This window comes from Podarcis gaigeae, assembly GCF_964106915.1.
Source record: "Podarcis gaigeae genome assembly, chromosome: 15".
Lineage (NCBI taxonomy): Eukaryota > Metazoa > Chordata > Lepidosauria > Squamata > Lacertidae > Podarcis > Podarcis gaigeae.
In genome coordinates, this window is record NC_139692.1 from 40,225,880 (window position 1) to 40,241,172 (window position 15,293).

The 15,293-nt window shown below is 47.3% G+C and overlaps 1 protein-coding gene across 6 annotated transcripts in view; it reads left to right on the forward strand.

Moving 5' to 3' along the window:
* Positions 1 to 15,293, forward strand: part of BCAS3 (BCAS3 microtubule associated cell migration factor) — a 454,783-nt gene that overhangs the window by 230,553 nt on the left and 208,937 nt on the right. For all 6 annotated transcript variants that reach the window (XM_083714443.1, XM_083714445.1, XM_083714447.1 and 3 more), the window contains 3 exons: positions 4,197 to 4,297; positions 7,078 to 7,274; positions 9,598 to 9,695. In XM_083714443.1, coding sequence (XP_083570569.1) covers positions 4,197 to 4,297; positions 7,078 to 7,274; positions 9,598 to 9,695 — 396 coding nt within the window. The remainder of the gene's footprint in view (positions 1 to 4,196; positions 4,298 to 7,077; positions 7,275 to 9,597; positions 9,696 to 15,293) is intronic.

Here is a 15,293-nt window from a genome sequence, read left to right on the forward strand (position 1 = left end):
GGGGATAGATAGATAGATGATAGATGATAGATAGATGATAGATAGATAGATAGATAGATAGATAGATAGATAGAGATAATGCAAAGCGGCTTCTTAATGTACATTCTAATTACTAATACCAGGCACTGAGTTATTAGCAGCTTTGCATAGCCATAACGATGCTTCCGGGACACAAAAGGGAGAATAGCAGCATGTTCGAGGGAACCCAACTGTTTGCAGCCCAGTGTATACTGAGCATGCTTAGTGACCACAGAATGCTGAATTGTGGGGGTAATGGAAATCAGGGTGAATGAGATGGAATGGAGTATCCCGAAAGTGGGTATGTGGTTGGATGACTGGCTGGAACAGAGAAACGGGAGCATGCCACACTGTGATCTCTTGCTGCTGGGTCTCTACTTGTCGTTTGAAACTGGAACCACAAGAATCAGTAGTGTTATCTGCAGTCCCCCCCCCTTTTTTTTTTGCTATGGCAGAGAAGGCTATTGGATTTGGAGGGGAAAGGGCAGTACAGCAGCAATCAAAAGGAGAGAGAGGGAGAATTTTGGCTGTGGTTGTAAGCACACTTACTTGAAATCAATGGGGGTTACTTTCAAGTCAGCTTGGCTCTGGGCTCTTGGTCTTTCAGTGTTACAACAGAGGAGACCAGCTGATGCGGAGAGCCTAGAACCAGTTGTGGCTAACATTAAGATTTGCAAGTAATTAACAACAACAACGCACGTAGTGTATGGATTTATAGAGGCGCCAACATCTATTTACGGTCCTATATGTGTCTCTTTCCCATTATTAACTAGTTTACAGCACCGTTATAAAAAATGGGAGTGGGCAGAAACTTCACACGTCAAAGTTACCCCTGAAGCAACATTTCCCTCGTTCTTTCCCCACTCTTCCGCCCCCCCCCCTTTTTCTTCACAATATGCAGACTCTAAAGCTGGTTCATTTATAAATTCTTTGTGCTTTTTAGTTCTAATTGACACAAGCGGGACCTGCACTTCGGCAAAATGTTGCAGTATTTTCTCATCCCCTGACAAGGGCCTTCCTCTGAGATACTGTAAGCTTTGAGGGTCCCTATGTGCTTCTCTTCAGATCGTATAAATCTTTTGCCTGTGTGCCACCTCACAACGACACCCCCAGTCCCCATGTTTCCCTGTCTTTCTTTTCCAGCAGATGCAACGTCTTGTTCACAGATGACAACAAAATGACAGGAATAAAACCAGTTACAAAAATACAGCTACCTGTAGTCAAAATACATAGCAAAGCAGCTCCATTAAAACATCTGTAATTGAAATGTATAATAAACACTCCCATTAAAACAGCATCATGGTTAAATTAGTTATACCACGTGAGGCCATTGGCCCGTTTAGCTCAGTACTGTTTACCGTGACGGACAGCAGCTCTCCCAAGGCTTTCAGGCAAAGAGCCTTTCACAGCTCTTCCTTGACATGCTGGGCATCGAACCCAAGAAGTTCTGCATGCCAAGCAGGTGCTCAACCCCTGAGCTACAGCATCTTTTATGATCTTAAAAGATCTGTGTCCCTTAAGAAGCAATGTCAAAAAGGACTCGAGGTTTACAGCCCATTCCCTCCCTGCAAGAAGACAGTGTTTGAAGCCTCTACTCTTTCCTCAACAGGACAGGCACTGACCGTACCGTAAGCTCACTTGACACTCATTTTAATGACCCAGGGAGAATCGGCTGGGAGCCAACATTAAAACTTCCCTCTTTTCCCACAGCCCCGTCATTCTCTAATCCCGATCTTTCCTCGTTCTGGCAACCCATTCATGTCCCCCGGTATTCCCACACACATTACGTCTCCCTGAATTCCGGACGTCCCCAGACGGCGGACAAATCCCCTGTCCCCCGAGGTGTCCTGATCAGAGGCAGGGTGGGGAGGCTCCTCGCGGCTGTATTCTTTCGGTTATAGATTTCACTTAACGGTGATAAAATATGGCTGTTTGGCAAAACAGCTGCTGCCGAGATGTAAATCATCTGCTCCCACCTGCCAAAAAGATCTCGGCCAACTTAATTGTCAAGGCAGCTTCAAATAAGTAGCATTAACGTCAAGGCGGCTTGATGGTTACGACTCCCTAGGCCAGGGGAGAAGCGCTGTGCTTACGAGGGCGGCCTGCCCAGCACTGCCCGAGGAGGCGGTTTGTCACTGCGGCTTAGCTTGGCTCCTGCGTCTCCTAAAGTGGACAGTTTCTGAAAACTTTGCGGCGGGCACTGTATCGTTGACGGTGGCGCTTGTCAAGGGGTGAGACGGCTCTGGAGCTGTCAGGTTTACTTGAAGCTGTTTCGCCATGCTCCTTTGTCACTGCCAGCTGGAAGACACAAGCAGCTAGTTTGAACGGGAGCAGAGGAAGCTGCCATATACCCCATCCAAATGCCTTGGTCCATCTAGGGCAGCATTGTCTACTCTGACTGGCAGCAGCTCCCTAAGATTTCAGACTGGGAGTCTCCGAGAATTCAGTCAGAGGATGTTCCCAGCTGTATCTGAAGATGCCAGGGATTAAACCAGAGATGTTCTGCATGCAAAGCAGCAGTGATAGACCTACATTTTGGGGGGCTCTGTAGCTTGAACTGTCATAGGCGCCCTTCACAACCAGAAATGAGTTCTGGGTATGACCTGTTATCTTCTTCAATGGGGTTGTTCCATGACAAATCACCACACCTTTAAAACACTTGTGCTACTCACTTTGGGGTTGTTGAAATATATACAACAACAAAATCATCAATTTGAGCCATATGACTCAAATTGGGTCTACTAGACTCCAAAAAAAAAAAAATTAAGCAACGTGGAATAAAGTTGCTTCTGGGGCGCCTCTGGAATGAGGGGCCCTGAAACATAAGCGCCCTTAGTTTCAGAGCAGATCCATCCCTGCAAAGTAGATGCTCTTCCACTGAGCAATGGCTCTTCCCCTAAAGTGAACAAAGAAAACGGTAAGCAAAGTTACAGACACATTGCACTGTAGAGTGGTGTGTGGAGAAACAGAAAAAAATATACTTTTGATGCTGATTGGTTTATATTTATTGATTTTATTAACTGTCGCCCGGAGGAACCTAGATTCCCTGTAACTCATACATCTTTTTGGCTTAGTTATTTAACTTAACATGCTGCAATTATTTTCTGCTTTATGCACATCACAAATGCAATTTTACTTTGTACCTGGTGACCAGGACCTAACATTTGTTGTTTGTATTGGTTCATGCTATTCTTAAAGTTAATTATATTATATTTGAAAAGTTAACAGACACATTTTGTCCAAATAGCTCAGTACTGCTCTGCCTATCCTGAATGACAGTGGCTCTCCGGGGTTTGAGACAGGAAGTCTCTCCCAGCCTCTCCCAGGGCTTCAGACAGGGATCTCTCCCAATCCCTGAGGCCGGGGATTGAACCTGGGACCTTCTGCATGCAGAACAGATGTTCTACCACCGAGCCGCAGTCCCTTCCCTCTTTGTTTGCTTGTGGTGTATTGGTTTATTTCTAAGTGTTTAAAGTGCTGGGCTTTACACTTAACCTGGAAATTAGTCTGTTTGGCCAGCATCTCCCATTAAAAGGATCGGGTAGCAGATGATGGGAAAGCCTCTTATCTGCTTAGGTGTGTGGCATCTCTGTAACACTCAAAGTTGTCAGCTCCCTTTAACCATAGTACCTATACTGAACTGCAGGGGTGAGGAGCAATATATCTTTGGACACCAGATGCCAAGGACTTGCAGTGACGGAGATCTGTTGCTTTCATGTCCTGCTGGGGGGCTTATCACAAGAATCTGCTTGGCCAAAGTTGGAAGCAGGATCCTGCATGCGATGGTCCATAGTTCTGATACAGTGGGCGCTGCTTGTATTTTCATGGTGGGTAAGACAACCAATGGCCACTAGCCAAGATGGCAATGCTCTGCCTCTACGGTCGGAGGCAGGAACACTTCTGAATACCAGTTGCTGGAAATGGCAGGAGGGAAGAGTGCTCTTGTGCTTAGGTCCTGCTTGTGGATTTCCCAAAGGCATCTGGTTCACCTCTGTGAAAACAGGATACTGGACCATTGGCCTGATTCAGCAGGCTTTCCTTATGGTTTCTTACACACCGTTCCCAAGATGTCTCGCACCTAGGCTCAGCCTGAGCTACAGAACTATGCCATGCGTCTTCTGGACATTATTTTGACCCTCTCTCATTTTCTCCCTCCCCTTTCTCTTTTTTTTACACAGTGGTTCCTCTGGGAAGTCCAGGACCGATCACACGGCACGAATCTTACGACAGCTTAGCATCAGACCACAGTGGGCAAGAAGATGAAGAGTGGCTTTCTCAGGTATAGATATTGCAGGTGGTGTGCATGGTCCCAGGGCAAGGGCAAGGGACCTGTGGCCCTCCAGTCGCTGTCAGATTTCATTTCCGACCAGCCCCAGCCACATAGGCAATAGTCAGAGGTGATGGGAGTTGGAGTCCAGCAAGCTCAGGAGGGCCACAGGTTTCCCACCCTTTCTTTAGGTTGGCTACATTGGTGGGATGTTTGTGTGATTAAAGTTGAGCCCGGATTGGACCTGTCTGTCGGGTCCTCAGTGAAGTTTGATATCAGGTGGGTGCTCATTGGATTAACACCCACCATGTTGCTTTTTGCCACACAATCACAGAATGCCCTCTGCATTGCAGAGCTGGTGGATCAGGATCTTTGGGTGGAGCTCTAGGGGATTTGGACGAGAACCACAAGTAGTGTGTATCCTGCAGAAAAGTGTGCATAATAATGCATATATTTCTGAAAATAATGTTTAAAATGACACTGTTTTAGGAGACATTTCTTTGCAAAAATGTGTGTATTAGGCCAGCTTGCACACAATCATGTGTATATTAGAATAAATTCGTGCAAATGAATTTTCATGAGGAATATCTCAAACTAATGCGGAAATGTGAGGAACTGGAAAAATCAGAAATTGACAGGTTTGCCCATCCCTAGGCTGTGCTGATTTAACTACAGGTGTCCAACACCTAGGAGCTAATAGCAACAGAGTGAAAATCCCCAAGCAAAGATTCAAAGCAGCAAAACAGAGCCCACGTGCCTGGTTGTACTCCAGTGGGTCCTGTTCATTGCTTTCTGGTGACTGCCAGTGTTTGCCACTTTTCAGACATCCACCGAATTCCTCAAGCATGCATGTGAGTGCTGATGGCCAACAAATTCCGGACACCCACTGGAACATGACATATTGTAAAGCAAAAAAACACACACACAAAAACCCAGCAGAACTCTTTTGGGGCTGCTCAAGGGGTAATCAGGAGTACTTTGGTTATTTTTGTTAAGAGCGATCTCGGAGCACAAAAGGCGCGCACGATCCCTGAGCCAGCCACTTTAGATTAGAAGCCCCGCCGTGCGTGTGTCTTTTTCCAGACGAAAGTGTTGCCATTCGCAGTAACAGCATGCAGTGAAGAAACCCTGCCCTGCGCTTCCACTTCTCAATTAGAAGAGTGGGTAATGCGTGCTGTCATTGGGAAGTACATACAATATGTTTGTCCTGCGCTCGGCGGGGGAGTGAATGGGAACATCTGGCTTGTACCCTTGGTGAAATTGCAGAGGCATCTGTTTACCTCTCGGGCTCTGCGGCGCTGATGGTTTCGAGCTTAAAATATACAGAATGCTTTAGTCGTGGCCTAATTTACATAGCGGCGCAAACGAGCTGCCTGCATCAGGCAGACAGCCTGAGCTACCCCCACGAGAAGGGGAAATGCGGATTGAGAACGGAGCGGCCTGTGTGCTCGTCTTCCTAGGCTGGGAAAGAATCGCCCAACAGCAAGACTGTGATAAAGGCGGGGGGGGGGGTACTTGTTATAACAATCACAAGTCACCTGGAGCACTGAAATTTGAGCATCAGTAGAGACAATGCAGCAGCCAAGGAATCGTATCTCTACAAATACGAAGCCAGCGTTGTAGGGAATGAAAATGACTTTGGAAGGCCACATTCTGTGTCGATTTAGATTTGGGGGCCTTGTCTTTCTGCCTCCCCCAAGCAAAGCAGCTCTATTCTTCTATGATGTTGGAACCTGTAGTCTTCAGAAAACTCCTTTTACTTTCTTGCATGCAAGATAGTTAAACTCTTTTTTTTTTCCTCTCCACTTCACTTTGGTCTCCGAATCTGATGTTGCTGCTTTTTCTGTCATGGGTGGCATTATGACGGTGGCATTATTTTATCTTCACTTTATAATTTATTTCTTTATTAAACAATTTCTCTGTTTTTAATGCCACCCTTCATCATCGATTCTGTGGCAGTTTGTTTCCAGCAGTCCAGAACGTAATAAAATACCGTTGATGCTGTAAAGCTTAAAAAACAGTAAAGTAATAAAGCAGTAGAAAAAAGCAGTGCATGGAAGTGCTTAGAAATACCTTTAAAAGACATGGAGAATTAAATAAATAAAGCTTCACCTGGCCTCTGAAGTAAAGGCAATTCCCCATTTATGTGGAGGTTACCTTCTGAGGCACCACATGTTTAAGTGAAATCATGGGTATTGGGAACACAATTGAAAACGCCGGCAAACACCCTCTAAACCTTCATCCAACTCCAGCTCTCCACAGGCCTCAAAGGTTGGCACAAGGGCTCCTGGGATTGCACTTGAAAGGCTCATGGGATTGGCAGATGCAGTAGAAGGGGACACTGTTCTGAGGGGCATGTCTGTGACTATCTTGAAGTGACCCTGCACTTCTGAATTTGACACTACACTATTGAGTAGAGTGGGGTGTTTTCCTTTTTAGATGAAAGCAGATGATGAAACTAGATGGTATGTCAGATGCAAGGCTGCTGCTGAAAACAGCATCCCCCTGTTCTCACTGAGTATATAGAGGGTCCACTGAGCTCCTTTGGCTGTTGCATCACAAGACTGTGTCAGACTGTTAAGAAATCTGCCCTGCAGGAGCACTCAACACAGGGCTGCCATTTTATTGCAATTCTTTCCAGAGATCTTTAGGACACTCTGAATCCAACAATTCAGTTATTGCATGGAGCAGTTGGGGGATATAGACAGAACCTGCTGATAAAGACTACAGGATGTAGTTGCATCACAGCCATTAAGCACTGCTTTAACCCTGTTTGGATGCTCCCCTTCTAGGTTGAAATTGTGACTCACACCGGACCTCACCGGCGCCTGTGGATGGGCCCGCAGTTCCAGTTCAAGACCATCCACCCCTCAGGCCAAACCACGGTCATCTCATCCAGCTCTTCAGTGCTTCAGTCACACGGCCCTAACGATACCCCACAGCCTCTCCTGGACTTTGATACGGATGACCTGGATCTCAACAGTCTCAGGTGAGAGAGAGAGAGAGAGAGACCGAGACAAAAACACTATTCATTTTGCATTTCCTTGGTTGTTATCCCTCTGGCCATACACAACCAGCTGCTTACTGACAAAAGTGATTCTCTCGCATAAAATGTGGGCCAAATCCCATCAAGCCAGTCTTCTGAGGGCTGTGTTGGCAATGGGTCTTTAACTGGCCCCAATTGCCGAGTGAGGGGCAAAGTCCCCTCCATTTGGGCACAACAGCTGAGCACAGTTGCTCAGTCACTTCCATGCAGTGGTGGCTCGTGTTCCATAATAATCAAAATCAAAACAATACTTTTATTTATATGCCGCCCATCTGACTGGGTTGCCCCAGCCACTCTGGGCGGCTCCCAACAAAATGTTAAAAACACTATAAAACATCAACCATTAAAAACTTCCCTGTGCAGGATTGCCTTCTCGTATCTTCTAAAAGTCATATAATTGTTTATCTGTTTGACATCTGATGGGAGGGTGTTCCACAGGGTGGGTGCCACGGCCAAGACGGCCCTCTGCCTAGTTCCCAGTAACTTCACTTCTCACAATGAGGGAACCGGCAGAATGCACTCATAGCTGGACCTCAGTGTCCAGGCTGAACAATGAGGGCAGAGATGTTCCTTCAGGTCTACTAGTAAGATGCAGGGAGCCCAGCAATGGAGCCAGAGCCAATGACCCCCATGATCTTTTCTGATGAGTTCTACAAGGGGCAACAATGAGACTGAGGAAACTGACGGTCAGTGCCACCTGCTTGACTGGTTGTAAGTAAGGGGACAGGCAGATGGCGGCTGGCTGAGGGCAGACTGAGCTTGGTGGGGCTGTGCGCCATTTCCCCCGTATGGACCAGCCTCCGCTGCTCTGGTACTCAAGCTGAACTGAGGAATGCCTTGAATAACCTTCTCGTGTATAAAACACATAGTTTTTCATTATTTTGTTATTACCGGGCACAGCTAAATCATATGGTAGAAATATGCTCCTTTGCCAGCAGCGATAACATCCCGGGATAACAAAGCAGAAGCGAATGCTGGTTCACGGCTTCTGTTCTTTCTTAGAGTGACTCATAACCTGAGTGGAGAAGAACATCGCTTATTTAACCTCACTTGTACTCTCTGGTTTTCTCTACCCCATTCTAATGCATTTGGATTGATATGGATATATAAAATCGTAAAAGCAGGCAGGACAGATCTGTTGAGAGTGTGCTGAAGGCAGACTTGGGCAGGAGCGGGAGGCGGACAGTTCAACTGAGCCGCTAGCACAATCCAATGGGAACATCTCCTGCACAAAACAGAGAAAGGTTCCCCTCCCCCCTCATAATACTAGGACTCTGGGGCACCCAAGGAAGCTAGTTCCCATTAAGAGGCAGTGATGGCTACCAACGTGGATGATCTTAAAAGAGGATTAGACTAATTCATTGAGGACAAGGCTATCAATGGCTACCAGCCATGATGGCTATGTTCTGCCCCCACTGTCAGACGGTATGCCTCTGAATGCCAGTGGCCGGGAATCACAAGTAGGGAGAGTGCCGTTGCACTCAGTTCCTATGTTCAGGCTTCCCATTAAGGTATCTGGTTGGCCACTAAGAACAGGCTGCTGGAATAGAATGGCCACTGGCCTGATCCTGCAGATGCTTCTTATGTTCTTCCAGAGAATGGGAACTACACCAGAATAGGAGCCAGGCAGTTTCAATTCATTTTGGAAAGGCTTATACGGAAAGACTTCCTAATGGATTGTTCTGCAGGATAATTAGTCTGTGAATGGTGCCATATTTCTTTCTTTGTTACATTTATACCCCACCTTCCCTCCCCTTTCAAGCCCTCCCCTTTCTCCTCACAACAACCCTGTGAGGTAGCTGAAGATGAGAGACAGAGACAGACAGACAGACAGACAGGGAATGAATGAATGAATGATGTTCAGGCTCATTCAATTAGCTTTGTGACCCCCCCCCCCCGTCCTAGTTCCTCAAGGGCTAAGGAATCTGGTGCCCTCCCAAGGTTGTTGAACTCCAATTCACTTCCGCTCCAGCCAGCATGGCTCAGGGTCAGAGATTACGAGGGCTATATTCCAACAACACTTGGAGGGCCACAGGTTCCCCACCCCGGCTCTAACCACAGCACCAGAATGGCTCTCCATAGGGTGTTTCCATCCTGAGCATGAAAGCACCTTGAGCCTTCCCAGGTTGTACAAACAGACTTTCTGAGGAAAAAGTGCCTCTGTGTATGAGCCAAGCTCTGCTGAGACACCACAGCTGTCCTCCGTGCATCTGGGGCTGGAGGACCGGCATTTACATCTAGTCACCTGTTGCACTTTGCATTGCAGGATCCAGCCTGTTCGCTCTGAACCCGTTAGCATGCCAGGGTCGTCACGTCCAACTTCTGATCGCCGAGGAATTTCAACAGCGGCCGATGCTACCTCAGGTAGGGAACATTCCTATGAATGGACATGCATGGTCTTCTCAAGGGTACCTGTTATCAGTTGTGCGCTGACTTACTGCTCCTCAACCTTTCGTGGCTGTAGAGTGAACTTGGAAGAGTTGTTTCCTGCCCTCCGGATGATAATATTGTGAAAGACAAGAAGCTTTGCTTTCACTGATGAATGGAGGTGTATGGTAGTGCAGGGATGAAGGTGAGACTGAGGCAGGTGCTAGGAGCCATGTTTGTGACCATGTGACTGGAGGGCAGTGCCCGATTGGTGGGCAGGACTCCCTGGGACGTCTTGACGGAGCTGTGGCCGCCACCACAACTTTCAGGGCAGAATTAGCCTGGTCTGTTACCCCCTTCCTGGGTCAGGAGTAGTTGTCATCTTTTGGAAGCAGAATGAAAGTGGGGGTGGTTGTGATCAGTCAGCCAGGTCCTGATCAACACCTGATTGACTTAAATACAGAGCTTGGTTGGAAAAGAGTGATGTCGTCTCCTTACGTCTTATTTCATTTCATCTCTAAAGCAGAGGTGGCTGATCAGATGATGTTAGACTGCCGCTCCCATTATCTATGAATGTTGGCCATGCTGGCTGGGCATGATGGGTATTGTAGTTCAGCAGCATCTGGAGGGCTACACATTACGCACCCGTGCTATAAAGTTACTTCTACAATATATGGAGAATGGATGGAATAGACAACATCTTTGCCTCTCCAGCCATCCTTTCCTATTGTGCATTCATGATGATTTGTGCTTGTGGCAGTTTCAGGGTGGTTATATGCAGTCTCACCTTCAGTGTTGTTTGCACCTGCAAACGTTTCAAGGCAGACATCTTGTTACGTTTCCAATCAGTGCATGACTTCCTGCTGAAATCCTGCAACTTTTTATACTGAAAATGCTTGGGGGTGTTGTTGTTTCTGGGGTGTCCTGCTTTTGTTGCAATAGGACAATAACACTGAGGCAGCAGAAAAAATAAAGCAGAGTGATGTGTGGATGGCCCAGGATAAATCCACCACTCATGTACCCCGAAATAAACCACCAGTCTGGAGCGGCCCTTAGCCAGAAACCAGTTGTTAACAATTTGAGCACAATGCCTGTAGTTGTATGAAGCAGAGAAAAGATACATATTTAAATATATATTATTTAAAACCGAGCTGTTAACCTCCTCTCATAGTAAATGCTGTGTTCTGTTCCCTCCCCTTTTTAATTTCTTAACCTGATCCTAGCAACTCTTCCGTGTCTCAGTGCTGTGGTTGCTCTTAATGTCTTCCATAGTGTTATAAGCAAGATTCTCTCTGCCTGAATTTGGTCTCACTCTGCCCAGGTTCAGTGCATGAGAGAGCTTGTGGGATAGGTCAGCCCCGGACCAGCTTCCGTGATTCATGGCAGCACCTTTACCATATTCGTCCAGAGAGAAGGACAGCACAGCCTTACATTTTAATTCAGCTGTATAGCTTTCGAAGGGTTCAGCACCGCCAGATTTTCTCCAGCAAAATCTCTCACAAGTGGAGTTATTAAACACACAGCATTAGCAAAAACACTTGGGGCTTGAGGAGGATTTTAATCTTTAGTGATTCGGAAATCCCTGGAGACTGCTGATTGGATTGAGGTTTAAACTGTCAAAGGAAACTGAAACACATAGAGAAAATTGATTTGTGAAAGTTGTTTAAAGGGGAGTGGAGGGGGGGCTCCCAATCCCCCCTCCTCTCCTCTCTCTCTCTCCTTTCTATAGAAGCAAAGTTTTAATCCAGGCATCACACAAGCTGCCAAGTGTATTTATTGAAATGTTTTAATAATTACTTTTTAGTCTAGTGTTTTGAATCGTGAATGGCCTAACCGTCTGGGCAGCTGCTCTAAGCCGGCAGCTCATGGGATAAGGTGCGAGTTACACAATGGACATTGGTGTCGTTGTAGTTCAGGGAGGAGGGACATCAGGCCCAGAGTCTGAATGCAGCCTCCCAGGATTTGGCCCTCAAGGCTCCCTCCAGGCCACACTCTTCACTGCCCTTTCTTGACAACCTTCTTCAGTCAGGACATAAGAAGAGCTCTGCAGCTGGATCAGGCCAAAGGGAGCCCATCTAGCACAGCATCCTGTCCTCACAGTGACCAGCCCAGTGGCCCCATGGGAAGCCCACAAGCAGAACCCGAGCACAAGAGCGATCTCTGCTACTGTGGTTTCTTGCTACTGTGGTTTGCTACTGGCATTCAGTCCTTTACTGCCACCGCCAGTTGCATTTTTCAAATGATTTATGTGCAGAAATGCCACTATTCCTTTGAGGATCTCTTGCACCACTTTCAAGCCTAACTGGCTTGCCTTATTGTTGGAATATGCTTCATTTTAAAGTGCCTGAATTTCCCACCCCTAAAAAAACAAAAAAAAAAACATAGGATGAAATTTGACACCCATTGACACTTTGTAGACCCATGCTACAAAGCTGGATCTGTGCATGCAACAGAAGGAAGGGAAAACTCACCAAGAACCAGAGGTGTACCTAGGCTCTCTTACACCCTTGGCAGGAGCTGCATTGACAGCATCCCTTGAACCCTTGGCAGTGACCAGCTCCCTCCATCTTTCTTCACAATATTTGTGCCCCCCCCCTCAGTCTGCATCCTTGGTAGGCGCCATCTGGGCTGATTCCTAGGTATGCTCCTGCCAAGAACCCTTTGGTTTGATCTCCTGATGCAGGGCTGGGGCACCGGTGGCCTTCTGGATATGGTTGGACTCTGACCCCCAGCCAGCATTGCCAGTGGTCATGGATGATGGGAGTTGGAATCCAATGACATCTGGAGGGCCAGTGCTCCAAGAAGTAACATTCCCTTCTGTGTGGGAGAGATGGCAGAATACCTCTATTTAGAAGAGGCAGTTCCCTCTGAGTTAGGACAATGTCCTTTGGAGCAGTGGGTTCAAAATCTGCGGTCCTCCAGCCCCAGCCAGCATGACCAGTGCTCAGAGATGGCAAGAGCTGGAGTCCAGCCATGTCCGGAAGGCCACACATTCCCCAGTTTTTTGAAATACAAGGAACTGAAATAATTGCATGATATGCCTCTGTTTAGCACTGCCTGCATTCTACCTTCCTCAGTTCAATGTCATGTCTAGGGTTTTTTTTTGGGGGGGGGGTGTGGCCAGGATGCCATGGGAGAGGAGTTCTTCCTCATCCTCTCTGTTGCAGATGATAATTCACTCACCCAAAGCACCGTGGCTCAGTGGTAGAACATCTGCTTTGCTTGCAGAATGACCCAGTTTCAATCCCCACATCTCCAGGACCCATGCTTGAAACCCTGGAGAGTCGCTGCCAGTCAATAGGGCCTGACTCAGTATAAGGCAGCTTCCTATGGTCCCCCCCCCAACCCCTGATGCTTACTAAAAGGCAGCAAATTGGTTAAGCAGAGCTTTGAATAGAAGCTTCTTGATTGCAAATGGCATTCCTCCACTGTGTAACGTCGTGTTCTACTGTAAATATTCCAGCTTCCTGCTGAGATTGCCAAACGGACCTCCAAAAATGGCACTGTGTTCCTCTCAATGACCAATTTATTGGAAAATGCATTGTGTCCCCGCCACACACACTTCTTTATTCTATTTGTAAAGGTTTGTGGAGGGTTAATAGGTCATAAATTTTTACTACCCATCCCAAACCAGGAAGTGATTCTTCTCTTATGGCCCGTTGGGTCCTGAGTCTCTTGCGCTCTTCTAAAGATGCTTATCTGGCTCTTTGATTGCCTGTTGCTCGGAGATACGGCTCCAGTGGCGCCTTCCCTTATCAAGGCCCATCGCTTGGTCTTCCCATCAGAAAGTTGCAAGTGTGTGTTTTTCATCTTTAATTGATCTTACAGCACATTTTATAGCCTTCGCTTTTCCCTCTCTCCCCCCTCCCACCAGCATGGAAGACAGTTCTTTCCTTTGTGTGAAATGTGATGGTGGCATAACTGATTCCAGGGGGATAGCTAAGAGGTTTTCTTTAATTAAAAAAATTAAAAAGGAGCTGCTGAATTATGAATATGGATATACTTGTAGAGCAGCCTCTGCACTGGAGCACTGAAGGGGAATTGGGCAAATGAGCCAGGGCAAAGCTTCACAAACATCTTGCATCCTGACCCCAAACCTTAAACATTTTTATTTTCAAAGTATGTTAGATGAAAGACAACCCGCCTGCAGACGACCCCCTTTCCCAGAGGGTCACTGTTCTGGGCATAGGAGCTGGTTCCAGGTCTGAAATGGACTTATCAGCCCCACCCCAGCTATGTTAATGACTTGACTATCGCTTACCCAATTGTGGGCAGGAGTGGACAGCCGGATCCTGGAGCTGCCATTTAAATTTCTCATGATGCCTTATAGCTTTCTTTCCAAACTGTGTGCTGGGACACATTAGCGTGTCGGCTGCAGTGTAGGTACATCGTGCGAACGCTCTCTGCACTACTCCCGGGGCTGGAAAGGGGTTAGATTGACCTCTGGTTTGCCAGTAAAAGTGAATGACTGTGTTGTGAAATGATGCATGTCTAAAACGTGTGTCACCGACATGAAAAGTTTGGAAAGCGCTGCCTTACAGTGGCACTACATAGAGAGAGTATTAGGGAAAATTAAGATTGTGGCTTCTAGAGCCTGCTGCTTTCTTTAAAAACAGGAGAGGGGAACCACGGCAAATACTGGCAGCACTACCCAACTAGCTTTCACTCAGAGTTGGCCTATTAAGTTAATGGACCTAACTTATCCATGCTCATTAAATTCAGCGGGTCTACTGTGCATCAAACCTTGTTGAATGGCACTCTGCTGCCCCAGCAGCTGGGCAGGTGTGACTTGAGACAAGCAGAAGCAGAGCAAGAAATGAAGTAGTGCATGGGTGGGGGAATCTCAGCCACAGGGGGTGAATGCTGCCCTCTAAGTCTCTCTATCTGGCCCTCAGGGCACCCTCCAGGCCATGTACCCTTCCCAGCCATGCCTCCTCTCAGAGGTGAAGAGAGGTTGTTCCTCTCAAGTCCTGCTTGTGGGCTTCTCGTAGGCAACTGGTTGGCCAGTCTGAAAATAGGATGCTGGATTCGCTGGGCCCCTTTTGGCTTGATCCAGAAGGGCTCTTCTAGGCTTACAAATACCTATATTGATTGTAGCTGTCAAGCCTGGTGCCTAGCTTTGCCACCGGATCAAACTCCAACATAGGTAGGAGATGGCCAAATGGGTCTGAGCCAAGGAGAAGTGCCCACAGATAGGCTGGAGGTCATATGTGGGGTCAGGCAGGGCAAGGCAAGGCACAGCCACAAAGTCTGCTTGGCTCCTCCATGTGAGAAGTCACTCAGCCTGAAGAACTGGCTTGGCTGGAAAGTTTGTCTAGAAACCTGTCATCCCTCGATTGGTTTTTGATCTCTTGTTTTGCACACAAAAGGTCTCAGGTTCAGTTCCAAGGCTCTGCAGGCCAGGATTCTCCTGCCTGAGACCATGTAGACACTGATTCTACTAGAGGGACCAACGGTCTGACTCTGCTTCCTGTGCCCTTCAGCCACAGAGCCAAGTCTGGATTGCTAAGGGACCAAAGCGCCAATAGCACAGCAGGGTAAGATGCTGGAGACCCCGGTTCAAAATACAAACACACACATCAGCACCTCATAGTA